The 12,088-nt window shown below is 41.7% G+C and overlaps 1 protein-coding gene across 4 annotated transcripts; it reads left to right on the top strand.

The window, feature by feature from the left end:
* Positions 1 to 2,497: 2,497 nt before the first annotated feature.
* Positions 2,498 to 8,367, top strand: RBM43 (RNA binding motif protein 43). Of its 4 annotated transcripts, XM_038422695.2 has the most exons (5): positions 2,662 to 2,726; positions 5,924 to 5,991; positions 6,087 to 6,285; positions 6,754 to 6,848; positions 6,932 to 8,367. In XM_038422695.2, the coding sequence occupies exons 2-5, from the start codon at positions 5,926 to 5,928 to the stop codon at positions 7,685 to 7,687; spliced, it is 1,116 nt and encodes a 371-aa protein (XP_038278623.1). In that variant the 5' UTR covers positions 2,662 to 2,726; positions 5,924 to 5,925; the 3' UTR covers positions 7,688 to 8,367. The 4 variants fall into 4 exon arrangements, with proteins under 4 accessions (XP_038278629.1, XP_038278628.1, XP_038278623.1 ...); XM_038422701.2 differs by lacking the exon at positions 5,924 to 5,991 and having other exon boundaries at positions 2,498 to 2,726; XM_038422700.1 differs by lacking the exon at positions 5,924 to 5,991 and having other exon boundaries at positions 2,635 to 2,744.
* Positions 8,368 to 12,088: the final 3,721 nt, after the last annotated feature.

The raw sequence follows: 12,088 nt of genomic DNA, 5'->3' as shown, positions 1-12,088 counted from the left end.
ACGAGCCTCTGATAGTGTGGCTGATGTGATTAGGCCCTATGATGGTGTCCCCTGAATAGATATGTGGACAGAGTTGGCAACGGGTTTTGTTGCAAGGATAGGTTCCTGGGTTAGTGGTTCTGTTGTGTGGTGTGTGGTTGCTGGTGAGTATTTGCTTCAGATTGGGGGGCTGTCTGTAAGCAAGGACTGGCCTGTCTCCCAAGATCTGTGAGAGTGATGGGTCGTCTTTCAGGATAGGTTGTAGATCCCTGATGATGCGTTGGAGGGGTTTTAGTTGGGGGGCTGAAGGTGATGGCTAGTGGCGTTCTGTTATTTTCTTTGTTGAGCCTGTCCTGTAGTAGGTGAGTTCTGGGTACTCTTCTGGCTCTGTCAATCTGTTTCTTCACTTCAGCAGGTGGGTATTGTAGTTGTAAGAACGCTTGATAGAGATCTTGTAGGTGTTTGTCTCTGTCTGAGGGGTTGGAGCAAATGCGGTTGTATCGTAGAGCTTGGCTGTAGACAATGGATCGTGTGGTGTGGTCTGGATGAAAGCTAGAGGCATGTAGGTAGGAATAGCGGTCAGTAGGTTTCCGGTATAGCGTGGTGTTTATGTGACCATCGCTTATTAGCACCGTAGTGTCCAGGAAGTGGATGTCTTGTGTGGACTGGTCCAGGCTGAGGTTGATGGTGGGATGGAAATTGTTGAAATCATAGTGGAATTCCTCAAGGGCTTCTTTTCCATGGGTCCAGATGATGATGTCATCAATCTAGCACAAGTAGAGTAGGGGCATTAGGGGATGAAAGCTAAGGAAGCATTGTTCTAAGTCAGCCATACTGTGGGGCCATGTGGGTACCCATAGCAGTGCCGCTGATTTGAAGGTATACATTGTCCCCAAATGTTTCTTGTAAATAAACAGAAATACCTGACTCCATCATCAGTTTCTCCTAATGGGAACAACCCATGACCCCCAAACTGGCTAGCTGCTCTGGTCAAAAGGGGTAACATTACTTTCAAACCTTGATCCCACCACTGTACATGAACACTAAGGTTCCCATGGCACCTGTCAGATTTGCCACATTCCTCACAGTAATGCTGTTTGCTCGTAGATTTCCAGCTGCCCATTCTGAGGTGGCTCCCTTTCAGTTGTGGTCTATTTATGCATCCATATATACATGGCATTCCATGTTTATAACCTCAGTACAATGTTATGGAACTAAAGTTGCTCCAATGTAAAATCTAACACTATTGCTTGTTGCCCTTTTTATTTTACTGCAGAAAACTGAGAAGAAAACTGAACAGGAGAGGGCACCCTAACCTGCCTGTTTCTGTCTCATCCATGCCATAAAAACAGAATCCATACACATACTGCTTTCCTTTAATTTAAAAAAAGAAAACCACAGCAGAACTAGATAATTGATATCACGAATCAAAAATAACTATAAAATAAGGACAGTTATTGTAAGAGGGCTTTAAGAGTTATGGATGAAAAGCATTATATAAGAGCTATGAAGTAGTCTAATTATTTCTTTAGAAAATTGTTTTACCATTCTGCATTGCAAAGGAGCTGGGAGGAGGAATCATCTATAAGAAATCTGATGTGTGATTGCCAAACGTCTTGCCACTTTGGAAGCACTTAATATCTCTCCATGTGAGGCTTTATCATAGCACCCATCACTACAGTGTCTATGGGCTTGTCTGAAAAATAAGCTAGGATGTGAATTTAAAACCCAAATAAGTGGATTAAGCTAAACCACACAAAGGTATTCTTAGTGTAGAACAGGAGTGTCCACACAGGGAGCTCATGCAGAATAGCTGTTGAGGAATCGCTATTCTGGGCTATTTCCCCATGTAGACAAGCCCTGAGCGCCAAAGATTCCATTCTAAGAAGCTGCCGCAGACCATGCCAAGGAAGAAGGAAAGGTATGGGGATGCAGTAACTCATCGCAGGGTCTTCATTTTAATTTCCTTCAAGTTCACACTTTAGGAGAAAAAAGACAATTTTAAGACCCCATGATGTGCTGCCTGCAAGACCGATGCTGTACCAGCTATCCCATGCACGTGTACCAGTACCTGGTAAGACACCCACTCCTATCAGTACCTGATTATATGCTTCCTCGTTTTAGTTATAAACAAACCATACAAATCAAAGGTTTCAGAGTAGCAGCCGTGTTAGTCTGTATTCGCAAAAAGAAAAGGAGGACTTGTGGCACCTTAGAGACTAACCAATTTATTTGAGCAGAAGCTTTCGTGAGCTACAGCTCACTTCATCGGATGCATTCAATTCACTGAATGCATCCGATGAAGTGAGCTGTAGCTCACGAAAGCTTCTGCTCTAATAAATTGGTTAGTCTCTAAGGTGCCACAAGTCCTCCTTTTCTTCATACAAAATCCAAGTGCAAACCGGGCACAGACACCTGAGTTAACACCGAATCTCTGCATCGCAAATCCCTTTAGGGGTTAAGGGTGAAATGTACCTCGGCTGTGTAAATCCACTGATGTCAGCGACAGAAGCGGGGCGTCGCTCTTCAGCGTCTAAACAGAAGCGGCCGCCGGCCCGGGGAGAACTGTCACCTGGGACGTGTAGTTGACGGCCCCCGTTGACAGCGCACTCTTCTCCCCCGATAAGGACGCCGGGTACTACAGTTCCCAGCAAGCATTGCGCCGAGACGGGCTGAAGAACGGCCCGGCTGTCCGGGAAACCAAAGTAAGAAGTGAAAGTAAAGCGGCGTCGAGCGGTGCGATCATGGCAAGTGTCTCGGCCTGGGTGTGTTTCTTTTTACCGCGTGTAGCAGAGGGGCTCCGAGCTGGCTCGGCAGGACTTCGGGCTCGAATTGAGGGGAGCGCTCGCGGGGGGCTTTGGACGGGGGGGTTGCGTGACGCATTGGTACCGAGCCCCACGCTGCACGGTTCGCAATAGGCTGACCCCCCCCCCCCCCCAGTTCTTGCAGCGTATAAAAAACATCGTTGGTCGAAATGGGCTCAGCCTGCCCTACGGTCCGCGTGACGCTGCTCTGGGGAAGAAAAATCTCACAGGGGATCCCCCCCCCCCCCGAGAAATCCCCCCACCCCGTGCCAGGCCAGGAGCAGGGTTTGCCCCCAAAAACTGGCTGTTTGTGGAGGAGCTGCGGGAGGTCAAGGCCATCGGTGCAGAAGCCCCGTGCCTAGGGAGCCCACTTGCTGGGCAGTGCAGTTGCAATAGGGCCTCGGAGGGGGAGGGGCTGTATTATTTTTCCTGCCTAATTCCCCCTTGGCCCTACTTGCTTCCGCAACCCAGCACAGGAACAATATTCATCTGTTTTATATGCTGAAACAGGAATTGTGTGGTTTGACTTGATAACAGCAAACGAAATTGGTCCAGGGCCCAGTTAAATAACAGTCATTCTCTAGCAAGTTCTTTGTAATTTAAGGAAACACTTTGAAAATAGAAAAAGGAGTACTTGTGGCACCTTAGAGACTAACAAATTTATTAGAGCATAAGCTTTCGTGAGCTACTTTGAAGTGAGCTGTAGCTCACGAAAGCTTATGCTCTAGTAAATTTGTTAGTCTCTAAGGTGCCACAAGTACTCCTTTTCTTTTTGCAAATATAGACTAACACGGCTGCTACTCTGAAACTTTGAAAATGTGTACTAACCAAAGTGCTGGGTAGCCTCAGGGCTGCTTCAGCATGCCAGCTGGTAAGGCCTCCTAAGGGACTGTCTGCCAGATGAGTGTTCTAGCCGTGCCTCCTTCCCAATCTGTGCCAGAGGCTATGTAGAAGATGCCAATTCTGGCGGTTGTTTGCTTTCTGGAAACTCCCTCTAGCTGGGGAGTTGCCTGTCTCCAGTCCCATTGTGCTGTCTGAGAGTGGGGTAAAAATCTGCCCCACGATGTTATCAAGATGAACAAAAACAAATTGGTTTATACTGAAGAAAATCACCATTTCATAAGTAAAACTTATAGCTCTTTAAATGTGAAGCCTGATCAAAATAGGGCTCATGTCTTCTCATATTAAAGCTTTCAGGGTGCACTGCTACACTGTCGTTGAATCTGTCTTCTGACTCCCTTAGGAAATAATAGACTGGTGGTCCACGTAGCTGTGAATCCATGTCAGTGAAAAATTATCATCCTGTGGCATGTTTTGCAGGCTTTATAACTGCTATGCTAGCCCTGGCTCTACCTTCTGCAGTGTAAATCCAGAAGAGAGCTGCTTACAGTAGTGTAAACAATGTCATGAAAAATTGACCTGGCTCACAGCCACTCAGAAATTGACACTTCATTCCTATAGATGGCTTCATGACGAAACACTAAATTATTTACTTCTTCTTAAATCAGTGAACTGTTACAAAACCTCTCTTTACTGAACAGTAAATAGTAGTTGTGACACTGAGCCAGAAAGGGTTAAGCAACTTGCAGGCTAAATGACTTTAGAGATATATTAGTATATAATGATTGTATTTTTTGGTGTGTTTACATATATATTGTTAGAGACTGACAGTGTAACCAAATGGTTCCTGTCTGACACTGTATTCTGTTAATTCAGAGATCAAAAGGAGAAAACATTTAGATAAACTGTGAATGTAGTAGTATCATTTTCTTCATTTCTCTTTGAAGTTTGTAGTAAACTACCTATAAATGGCAGGAGATGGACTGTTGCCTGATGCTAATCCGTGTAGCTAATTAAAGGTGGTGCTTTGGAAATAGAAGGTTTTACTTCAAATCCACAATGCTTTATCCAAGGAATGCCTGCTATCAAGAGGTTGCCAGAGAACTATAAGATGAACTCTAGGGCCCTGATCCTGTAACTCAGATCTGCTTAAGCTTTGTCATGGGAAGTTTGATTCACAAGACTGAGTTCTCCAGTTCCAGTTTTGATCACCCTGATATTGGATGTTGGAATGTAACCTAAGGATCTTATTCTGAAAGAACTCTTCGCAGCTCTAAAGCTCACCATCTGTATTGTGAAAACAACCTAAGAATTTTATTCAAGTCTGTTTGCATAATGATCTTTTAACCAATACTTTTTTTTTCCCTAATAAATTTTAGTTTAGTTAATAAGAATTGGCTGTAAGCCTTTATTTGGGTAAGATCTGAAATATTCATTGACCTGGTGAGTAATGTGTCTGGTACTTTGGGATTGGTAGAGCTTTTTATATGATGAACAAGATTTTCAGTAATCCTTGTCATATTTGACTTGGCTGTCTGGGTAGGAGCTCAAGGCTGGATTGTTTAAGGGAACTGTATTTCTGGCTTCTGGGTAACAAGTAAGGTGTTGTAGAAGCTATTTTGTTAATGGTTTGGTGAATCTAAGTATTAGAAATATCCACTCGTTTTGGGGATTGTCTGCCCCATTCTTTGTACTTTGCCCTGACTGAGCAATCTCGGCATGGCCCCCCTTGGACTCCGGTCACAGTAGTACTTTCCAATTCTATTCACACACTCAATGTTGGAATCAGAAAAAGGAACAAAAGTAGTCTTATTAATATCACACCAAATTCTGCTCATTTTAGAAGCCATTTAAGTCTAAAAGTCTGTTTTTCACTTGCTCTGATTTGGCATTTGAAGTTGATGTGATTTACCCTACTAGTGTAAAAAGGCCTTAGGCCTGGTCTACACCTAAAACTTAGATTGACTGTGCTCTATCTCTCAGGGCTGTGAAAAATAACATGCCCTGACCAACCCTCCCACCTTGTAGACGCAGCTAAGACAACATTATTCTTCTGTTGACCTACCTACCATCTTTCTGAGAAGTGGATTGTATACGCTGTCAGAAAATTCCCTTCCTTTGATGTAGGAAGCCTGTACAGTACAGCGCTACAGTGCACAGCTGCAGCACCGTAGCTGTGCTTCTGTAATGTAGACAAACCTTTAATGTAAAGGAAAATTAAGCCTGGAGTTCTTTGGTGAAATGTTCTGTGAGGTCTATGGAGAGAATCCAAAGTTGATTCAGCATTCTTCCTGCCGCAGGAATGGAAAGAGGTGTATTATGGATCTCTGTACAGGAGGAATGGTGTGACAGAGTGGATATCAGAGAGGTACTGGGAAATCTCTTATGGGGAGGGAACAGCTAATGGCATAAGTCATTTCACGTATAACTTGTATTTACAATGTATTGTGTCTCTGTCCACAGGCCCCAGGACGAGCTGCCAATTCTGAGAAAACAGTTGCGGTCTCTGGTATTCCAGATGGCATTGTGAAAGATGATGTCATGGCTGACATATTGATGATTCATTTCCAAAAGACAAAGAATAGGGGTGGAGATGTGAAAGATGTGGTTTATCCAACAGCAATAAAAGGAGTTGCATACATAATTTTTGAAGATCAAGAAGGTATTCATATTAACAAACAACATAATTGTACCCAAGAAAGAAGAGTATGTAATTTAGAACATTAAACTTAACACTACACATGAACGTCCTCATATTAATCCCAAATTTTAAGATTTCCTCCTGTTTATTAAGGGCAAAAATGTGAATAGGCTTCATGCAGAGTATTTGTGTCTTTTAAGACTAGTAAAAGAATAAATCTATAACCTGCATAGCAGATGAGATTTTTATAGTCAAGCGTTGGGGAATAAATCTCTGCCAATTAATGTTCTAAGGAGACAGGCTGCTCTCTCTCTCGTCTGAACAATTTTGAGAAATACATAAAATATCAGGCAAGAATATTGAGCAATGTGGAAATCACTAGGGAAACCATCAAGAGAAACACACGTATGAAGTATTCCAACCATCAGACAGGAAATAAAACATTATCATCCTCTTGCAAAACAAACTGAGTCTGAATTTTCTTCTCAGTTACAGAGAATGTTCTCCAGAAAGATGAACACAGACTAGAGGACAAGAGGCTGGGCAGGTATTATCCTCTGAAAATATCTCTCTATAGTGAACACGTAAGTGCTTCCATCATAGCGTCCTAATGGTGTGGTCATGCCTGTGGTGCACTTATTAATTGCTTTTTATTTTACACGTATAGGTCTTCACCTGTGTCTCATCTGTTCTCGATTTGTCCATTTTTGGAGATAAATACATTTTGGAAGATCTGGTGCAGGAGCTTAAGAAGACTATCCCAGCCTTGAGCTTCAGTCCTTTGCAATCCAATGGACAAATTTCTGTTCAAGGGTCATTCCCAGCAATCAAGTCACTAAAAGACAATTTGTTATTAAAAGCAAATTCCCTTTCAGGGAAGGGCAAGAGGGGAGAGAGAAAGCCAGATCAGAGACCTAACATCAGGACCCAGAAGTGTGGACTATTTGTGGAGTCAAATAATACTTTCGTCCGTAATGTAAACAGGAAAGAACAAGTGGTTGTCCTTGACACAGATATATACTACTACATGAAACATTTTTTATACAAGGAAAGTCTGGCAAAATACAATGTTGTAAGTCATGAAGTCACAGATGGTGAGATCACCACAATATATCTAGAAAATGCCAGAGCAAGTTCTGATTCTAAAGAATTAGAAAGAGCCAAAGAGGGAATTGAAGATTTGTCTGCAAAACTTCACTGCAGATTACGTAAAGAAAGATTCTCTCTTGATGGCAACACCAGACCTGAAAGGCAGAAATATAAACAGGCATGTGAGAGCATAAAATCCCGATTCCCCAAAGTTCTGGTTATTCCTTATGATACTCACATTGATGTGATAGGAAGTTCCTCTGAGACGTATGAGTTTACCCAAGAAGTGAATAGAACAGTAAAAAGCCGCTTCCAACAGAGATTCAGGAGGTAGAAGTCATTTAGGTGCTGTAGGTGATGCCTACGAGCTAGGACTTCCTGAGAATGACATCTCTTACACCGAAGTACAGTCTCCCAAGGACGTTGATAGAAGCCCTATTACTGGGGACTTTTTATAAAGGATGTTTTGCACTTTTGTAATTTCCAGCTGAGGATTTCAAAGCACTTTGCAAACTTCAGTTAATTAGGGCCCAATCCTGCTCCCATTGGAGTTTTGCCATTGACTCCACACAGCACCCTAATAGTATTAGGAGCCTCATTTCACACACTGTGGCTCCTCTATCATTAAAAGAAAATGCAAGCCCTTTTATATCACTGCTGACACAGTCCTACAATATGTGCACAGGCACTTCTCAAAGCACAGGAATCATGGACACCAAGACAAAAGTCCCAAATACTAACTTAAATTTCAAACAATTAGCAAATGTCCACTTCATGCATCCGGTGAAATTAAAGTGCGTAGAAGTTAGTTTTCATAGTGAATGGACCATCCCTGGTCTCTGCATCACAAACGAGTGCCTCTTGTGGCTGTATTAACATACAGTCTTTTTATTCAAGTTTTTGTTTAATAAATCACTTAGTTTTACATGTAAAACATGTTTTGATAAACTATTTTTTTCTATTTGCTGCATATTTAAAGTAGTTTTATTTAACCAATAAAAAAAGTAAATGCTGTTTTTGTGCATGAATTGAATTCTAATTTCCATCCACATATATCTTGACAGAAATTATAAGTAAAAAATTAATCATAATCTAGTAAATAAAAAAATGCATCAATCACTATTTTGTAACAAAAAAATTGTGTAAATTAGGAATCTGAATAAATGTATGTTAAGCTTTCATATACTATTAGGGATAAACCAACTAAGTATTGATTGTCAAAGAGGAACCTGGGGATACTGTATATTTTTTTTGTGCTAGCAGGTAGCTACAGAGAACAGGAACATTATTACCTGCCTTTGGTGTTTTTGTTGCAGGAGAAGCTCCTTGTAATAGAGACACACCCAGAAGGTGGAGCTTTTATACCTGGGAAGGGGGCATGAACTCTGACCCCAGAAATGTAGTTTAGTGATTGGTAGTCATTTTGTAGAAACGTTTCCTATTTTTTCAGTCAGTAACCCAGCTTCCCACATTCAAAATGCATATTAGGCACAGATAAATGATAATTGGCCTTATTTTCAAAGGACTATTGAACTCTCACTGACAGGCAGCTGCTCAGCATCTCTTACAATCAGACCAGTTATTTGAATATCTCTAAGTTTTGGAATGAAAGTGTTGGTCACTGCATTTAGACTCCTGGCTTTGCTTCTACTTATGCAGTTATTGACAATGCAGTGAAATGGATACTGCACTCAGCAGCACAGCATGGGGAGGAGGTGACCAGCCCTCTGTGGAGAAAGAAGTGGTTCAGGACTATTTAGAAAAGCTGGACGAGCACAAGTCCATGGAGCTGGATGTGCTGAATCCTAGAATGCTAAAGGAGTTGGCGGATGTGATTGCAGAGCCATTGGCCATTATCTTTGAAAACTCATGGCAATTGGGGGAAGTCCCGGACGACTGGAAAAAGGCAAATGTAGTGCCCATCTTTGAAAAAGGAGGATTCTGGGAACTACAGGCCAGCCAACTTCACCACAGTCCATGGAAAAATCATGGAGCAGGTCCTCAAGGAATCAATTCTGAAGCACTTAGAGGAGAGGAAAGTGATCAGGAACAGTCAGCATGGATTCACCAAGGGCAAGTCATACCTGACTAATCTAATTGCCTTCTATGATGAGATAACTGGCTCTGTGGATGAGGGGAAAGCAGTGGACGTGTTATTCCTTGACTTCAGCAAAGCTTTTGACATGGTCTCCCACAGTATTCTTGCGAACAAGTTAAAGAAGTATGGGCTGGATGAATGGTGGATAGAAAGTTGGCTAGATTGTCAAGCCCAACGGGTAGTGATCAATGGCTTCATGTCTAGTTGGCAGTCGGTATCAAGTGGAGTGTATCAAGGGTTGGTCCTCGGGCCGGTTTTGTCAATATCTTCATAAATGATCTGGAGGATGGTGTGGATTGCACCCTCAGCAAGTTTGCAGATGACACTAAACTGGGAGGAGAGGTAGATATGTTGGAGGGTGGGGATAGGATACAGAGGGCCCTAGACAAATTAGAGGATTGGGACAAAAGAAATCTGATGAGGTTCAACAAGGACAAGTGCAGAGTCCTGCACTTAGGAAGGAAGAATCCCATGCACCGCTACAGACTAGGGACCGAATGGCTAGACAGCAGTTCTGCAGAAAAGGACCTAGGGGTTACAGTGGAGGAGAAGCAGGATATGAGTCAACAGTGTGCCCTTGTTGCCAAGAAGGCCAATGGCATTTTGGGATGTATAAGTAGGGGTATTGCCAGCAGACCGAGGGATGTGATCGTTCCCCTCTGTTCGACATTGGTGAGGCCTCATCTGGAGTACTGTGTCCAGTTTTGAGCCCCACACTACAAGAAGGATGTGAAAAAATTGGAAAACGTCCAGCGGAGGGGAAACAAAAATGATTAGGGGACTAGAACACATGACTTATGAGGAGAGGTTGAGGGAACTGTGATGTTTAGTCTGCAGAAGAGAAAAATGAGGGGAGATTTGGTAGCTGCTTTCAACTACCTGAAAGGGGGTTCCAAAGAGGATGGATCTAGTAGCAGATGACAGAACAAGGAGTAATGGTCTCAAGTTGCAGTGTGGAAGGTTTAGGTTGGATATTAGGAAAAACTTTTTCACTAGGAGGGTGGTGAAACACTGGAATGCGTTACCTAGGGAGTTGGTGGAATCTCCTTCCTTAGAAGTTTTTAAGGTCAGGCTTGACTAAGCCCTGGCTGGGATGATTTAGTTGGGGATTGGTCCTGCTTTGAGCAGGGGGTTGGACTAGATGACTTCCTGAGGTCCCTTCCAACCCTGATAGTCTATGATTCTATGACGCATATTTCCACAGCAAGTCATCACATTCAGCAGTGAATCCTGTGAGCAAGAGAGGAGTAATAATTCCCTGTACAGATGTAAGCAACCTCAAAATTGTACTGAAAAGCAACCAATCACTCTAATAATTAATTACAGAAACTAGGGATGGAAAAGACCTTCATGTCATATTGTCCGCCATCTCCCTTGCCAGTGCCTGATTGTTCCTGGCTGTGTTTTACAGTCCAGTTTTAAATGTTTCAAATAGTGGCGTTTCTACCACACTGCCAAGGAAATAACTCCACGATTTAATAGAAAATTAGTTAATATTTTAACGTTTAGTTAAATATTTTTAGGGTCATAAGATCCTAGGAGCAGTAACTGCCTCTCTCTGTGCATTTGTACATTCCTAGCAAAAGGGGATCTCATTCTGATAGTTGTCAATGCATATAATTAACACTAATAATAATAATGTTTGTATAGTGCTTGGAATGTAAAAAAACTGTACAAGTGCTTTCCATCTACATTGTTCTGTGATGCCTGTCACCTTGGTATCTGAGGCTAAGTATGAGTCTTAGGTTAAAACTGTGTCAGAGCCATTACTAAACCCATCTTGTAGGGCTTCATCATAAAAATTAAAGAAACTTTTGCAAATTTGGCTTTCTCAGTATCCACTGTAGTGGAGAAGCAGGGGAGAGTGAGTTAGTTTTTTAAATGGTTTTATACTATGTAATGTAGGAATGTACATAATGCTTTGTCAAAACAAGACAAAACTACCCAGTGTGTTATATTTTATATCTCTTTTATATTATTTTGAGGGTGCATCTATCAGTAGATACTCAAATTATTAAAGACAGTAACTGAGCACTTTTAATGGAGAATAAAATTATTTAAAATCCTGTGGGCATTTCCCTTTAAAAGAAACAAATAAACAAACAAACAAAACCCCCCTAACTTTGTGCTTTTGGCATTTTCTTGCTATGACAAACTATCAGCCTTACTTATCATGAAAATGGAAGGTCCAGTTATTTTTTATTAAACCAGTGCCATTGTGGTGCATGACAATTTACAGTCAAGGAAGAAGACAAGGATAAGAATGAATTTGCTGTATCACAGTCTCAGCAGGGATGGAAATTATAGAATGTTTTGAAAAGATAAAATTCGTTCATATTTGTGCTCATTTCCACTATTCAGACTAGGAGTACTTGTGGCACCTTAGAGACTAACAAATTTATTTGAGCATAAGCTTTGCATCCAATAAAGTGACCTGTAGCTCATGAAAGCTTATGCTCAAATAAATTTGTTAGTCTCTAAGGTGCCACAAGTACTCCTTTTCTTTTTGCTAATACAGACTAACACGGGTGCTACTCTGAAAACTATTCAGACTGTATTTGTTTTTCTCTTTTTACATAATTTTTAATTTATTCATTTTTTCTCTACCATAATTTATATAGAAAACCTATCTTAAAA

Source organism: Dermochelys coriacea, chromosome 11 (genome assembly GCF_009764565.3).
Source record: "Dermochelys coriacea isolate rDerCor1 chromosome 11, rDerCor1.pri.v4, whole genome shotgun sequence".
In the NCBI taxonomy this organism is placed as follows: domain Eukaryota; kingdom Metazoa; phylum Chordata; order Testudines; family Dermochelyidae; genus Dermochelys; species Dermochelys coriacea.
The sequence above is the reverse complement of the archived record's forward strand: the minus strand, read 5'-3'. Positions and strand labels throughout refer to the sequence as shown.

Excerpts from the sequence above, each read along its gene's own strand:
- RBM43 (XM_038422695.2), top strand. The coding sequence starts at position 5,926 with ATGGAAAGAGGTGTATTATGGATCTCTGTACAGGAGGAATGGTGTGAC. Across the intron at positions 6,286-6,753 it reads AATTTTTGAAGATCAAGAAG|TTACAGAGAATGTTCTCCAG; the intron begins GTATTCATATTA and ends TTTTCTTCTCAG. Across the intron at positions 6,849-6,931 it reads TATCTCTCTATAGTGAACAC|GTCTTCACCTGTGTCTCATC; the intron begins GTAAGTGCTTCC and ends TTACACGTATAG.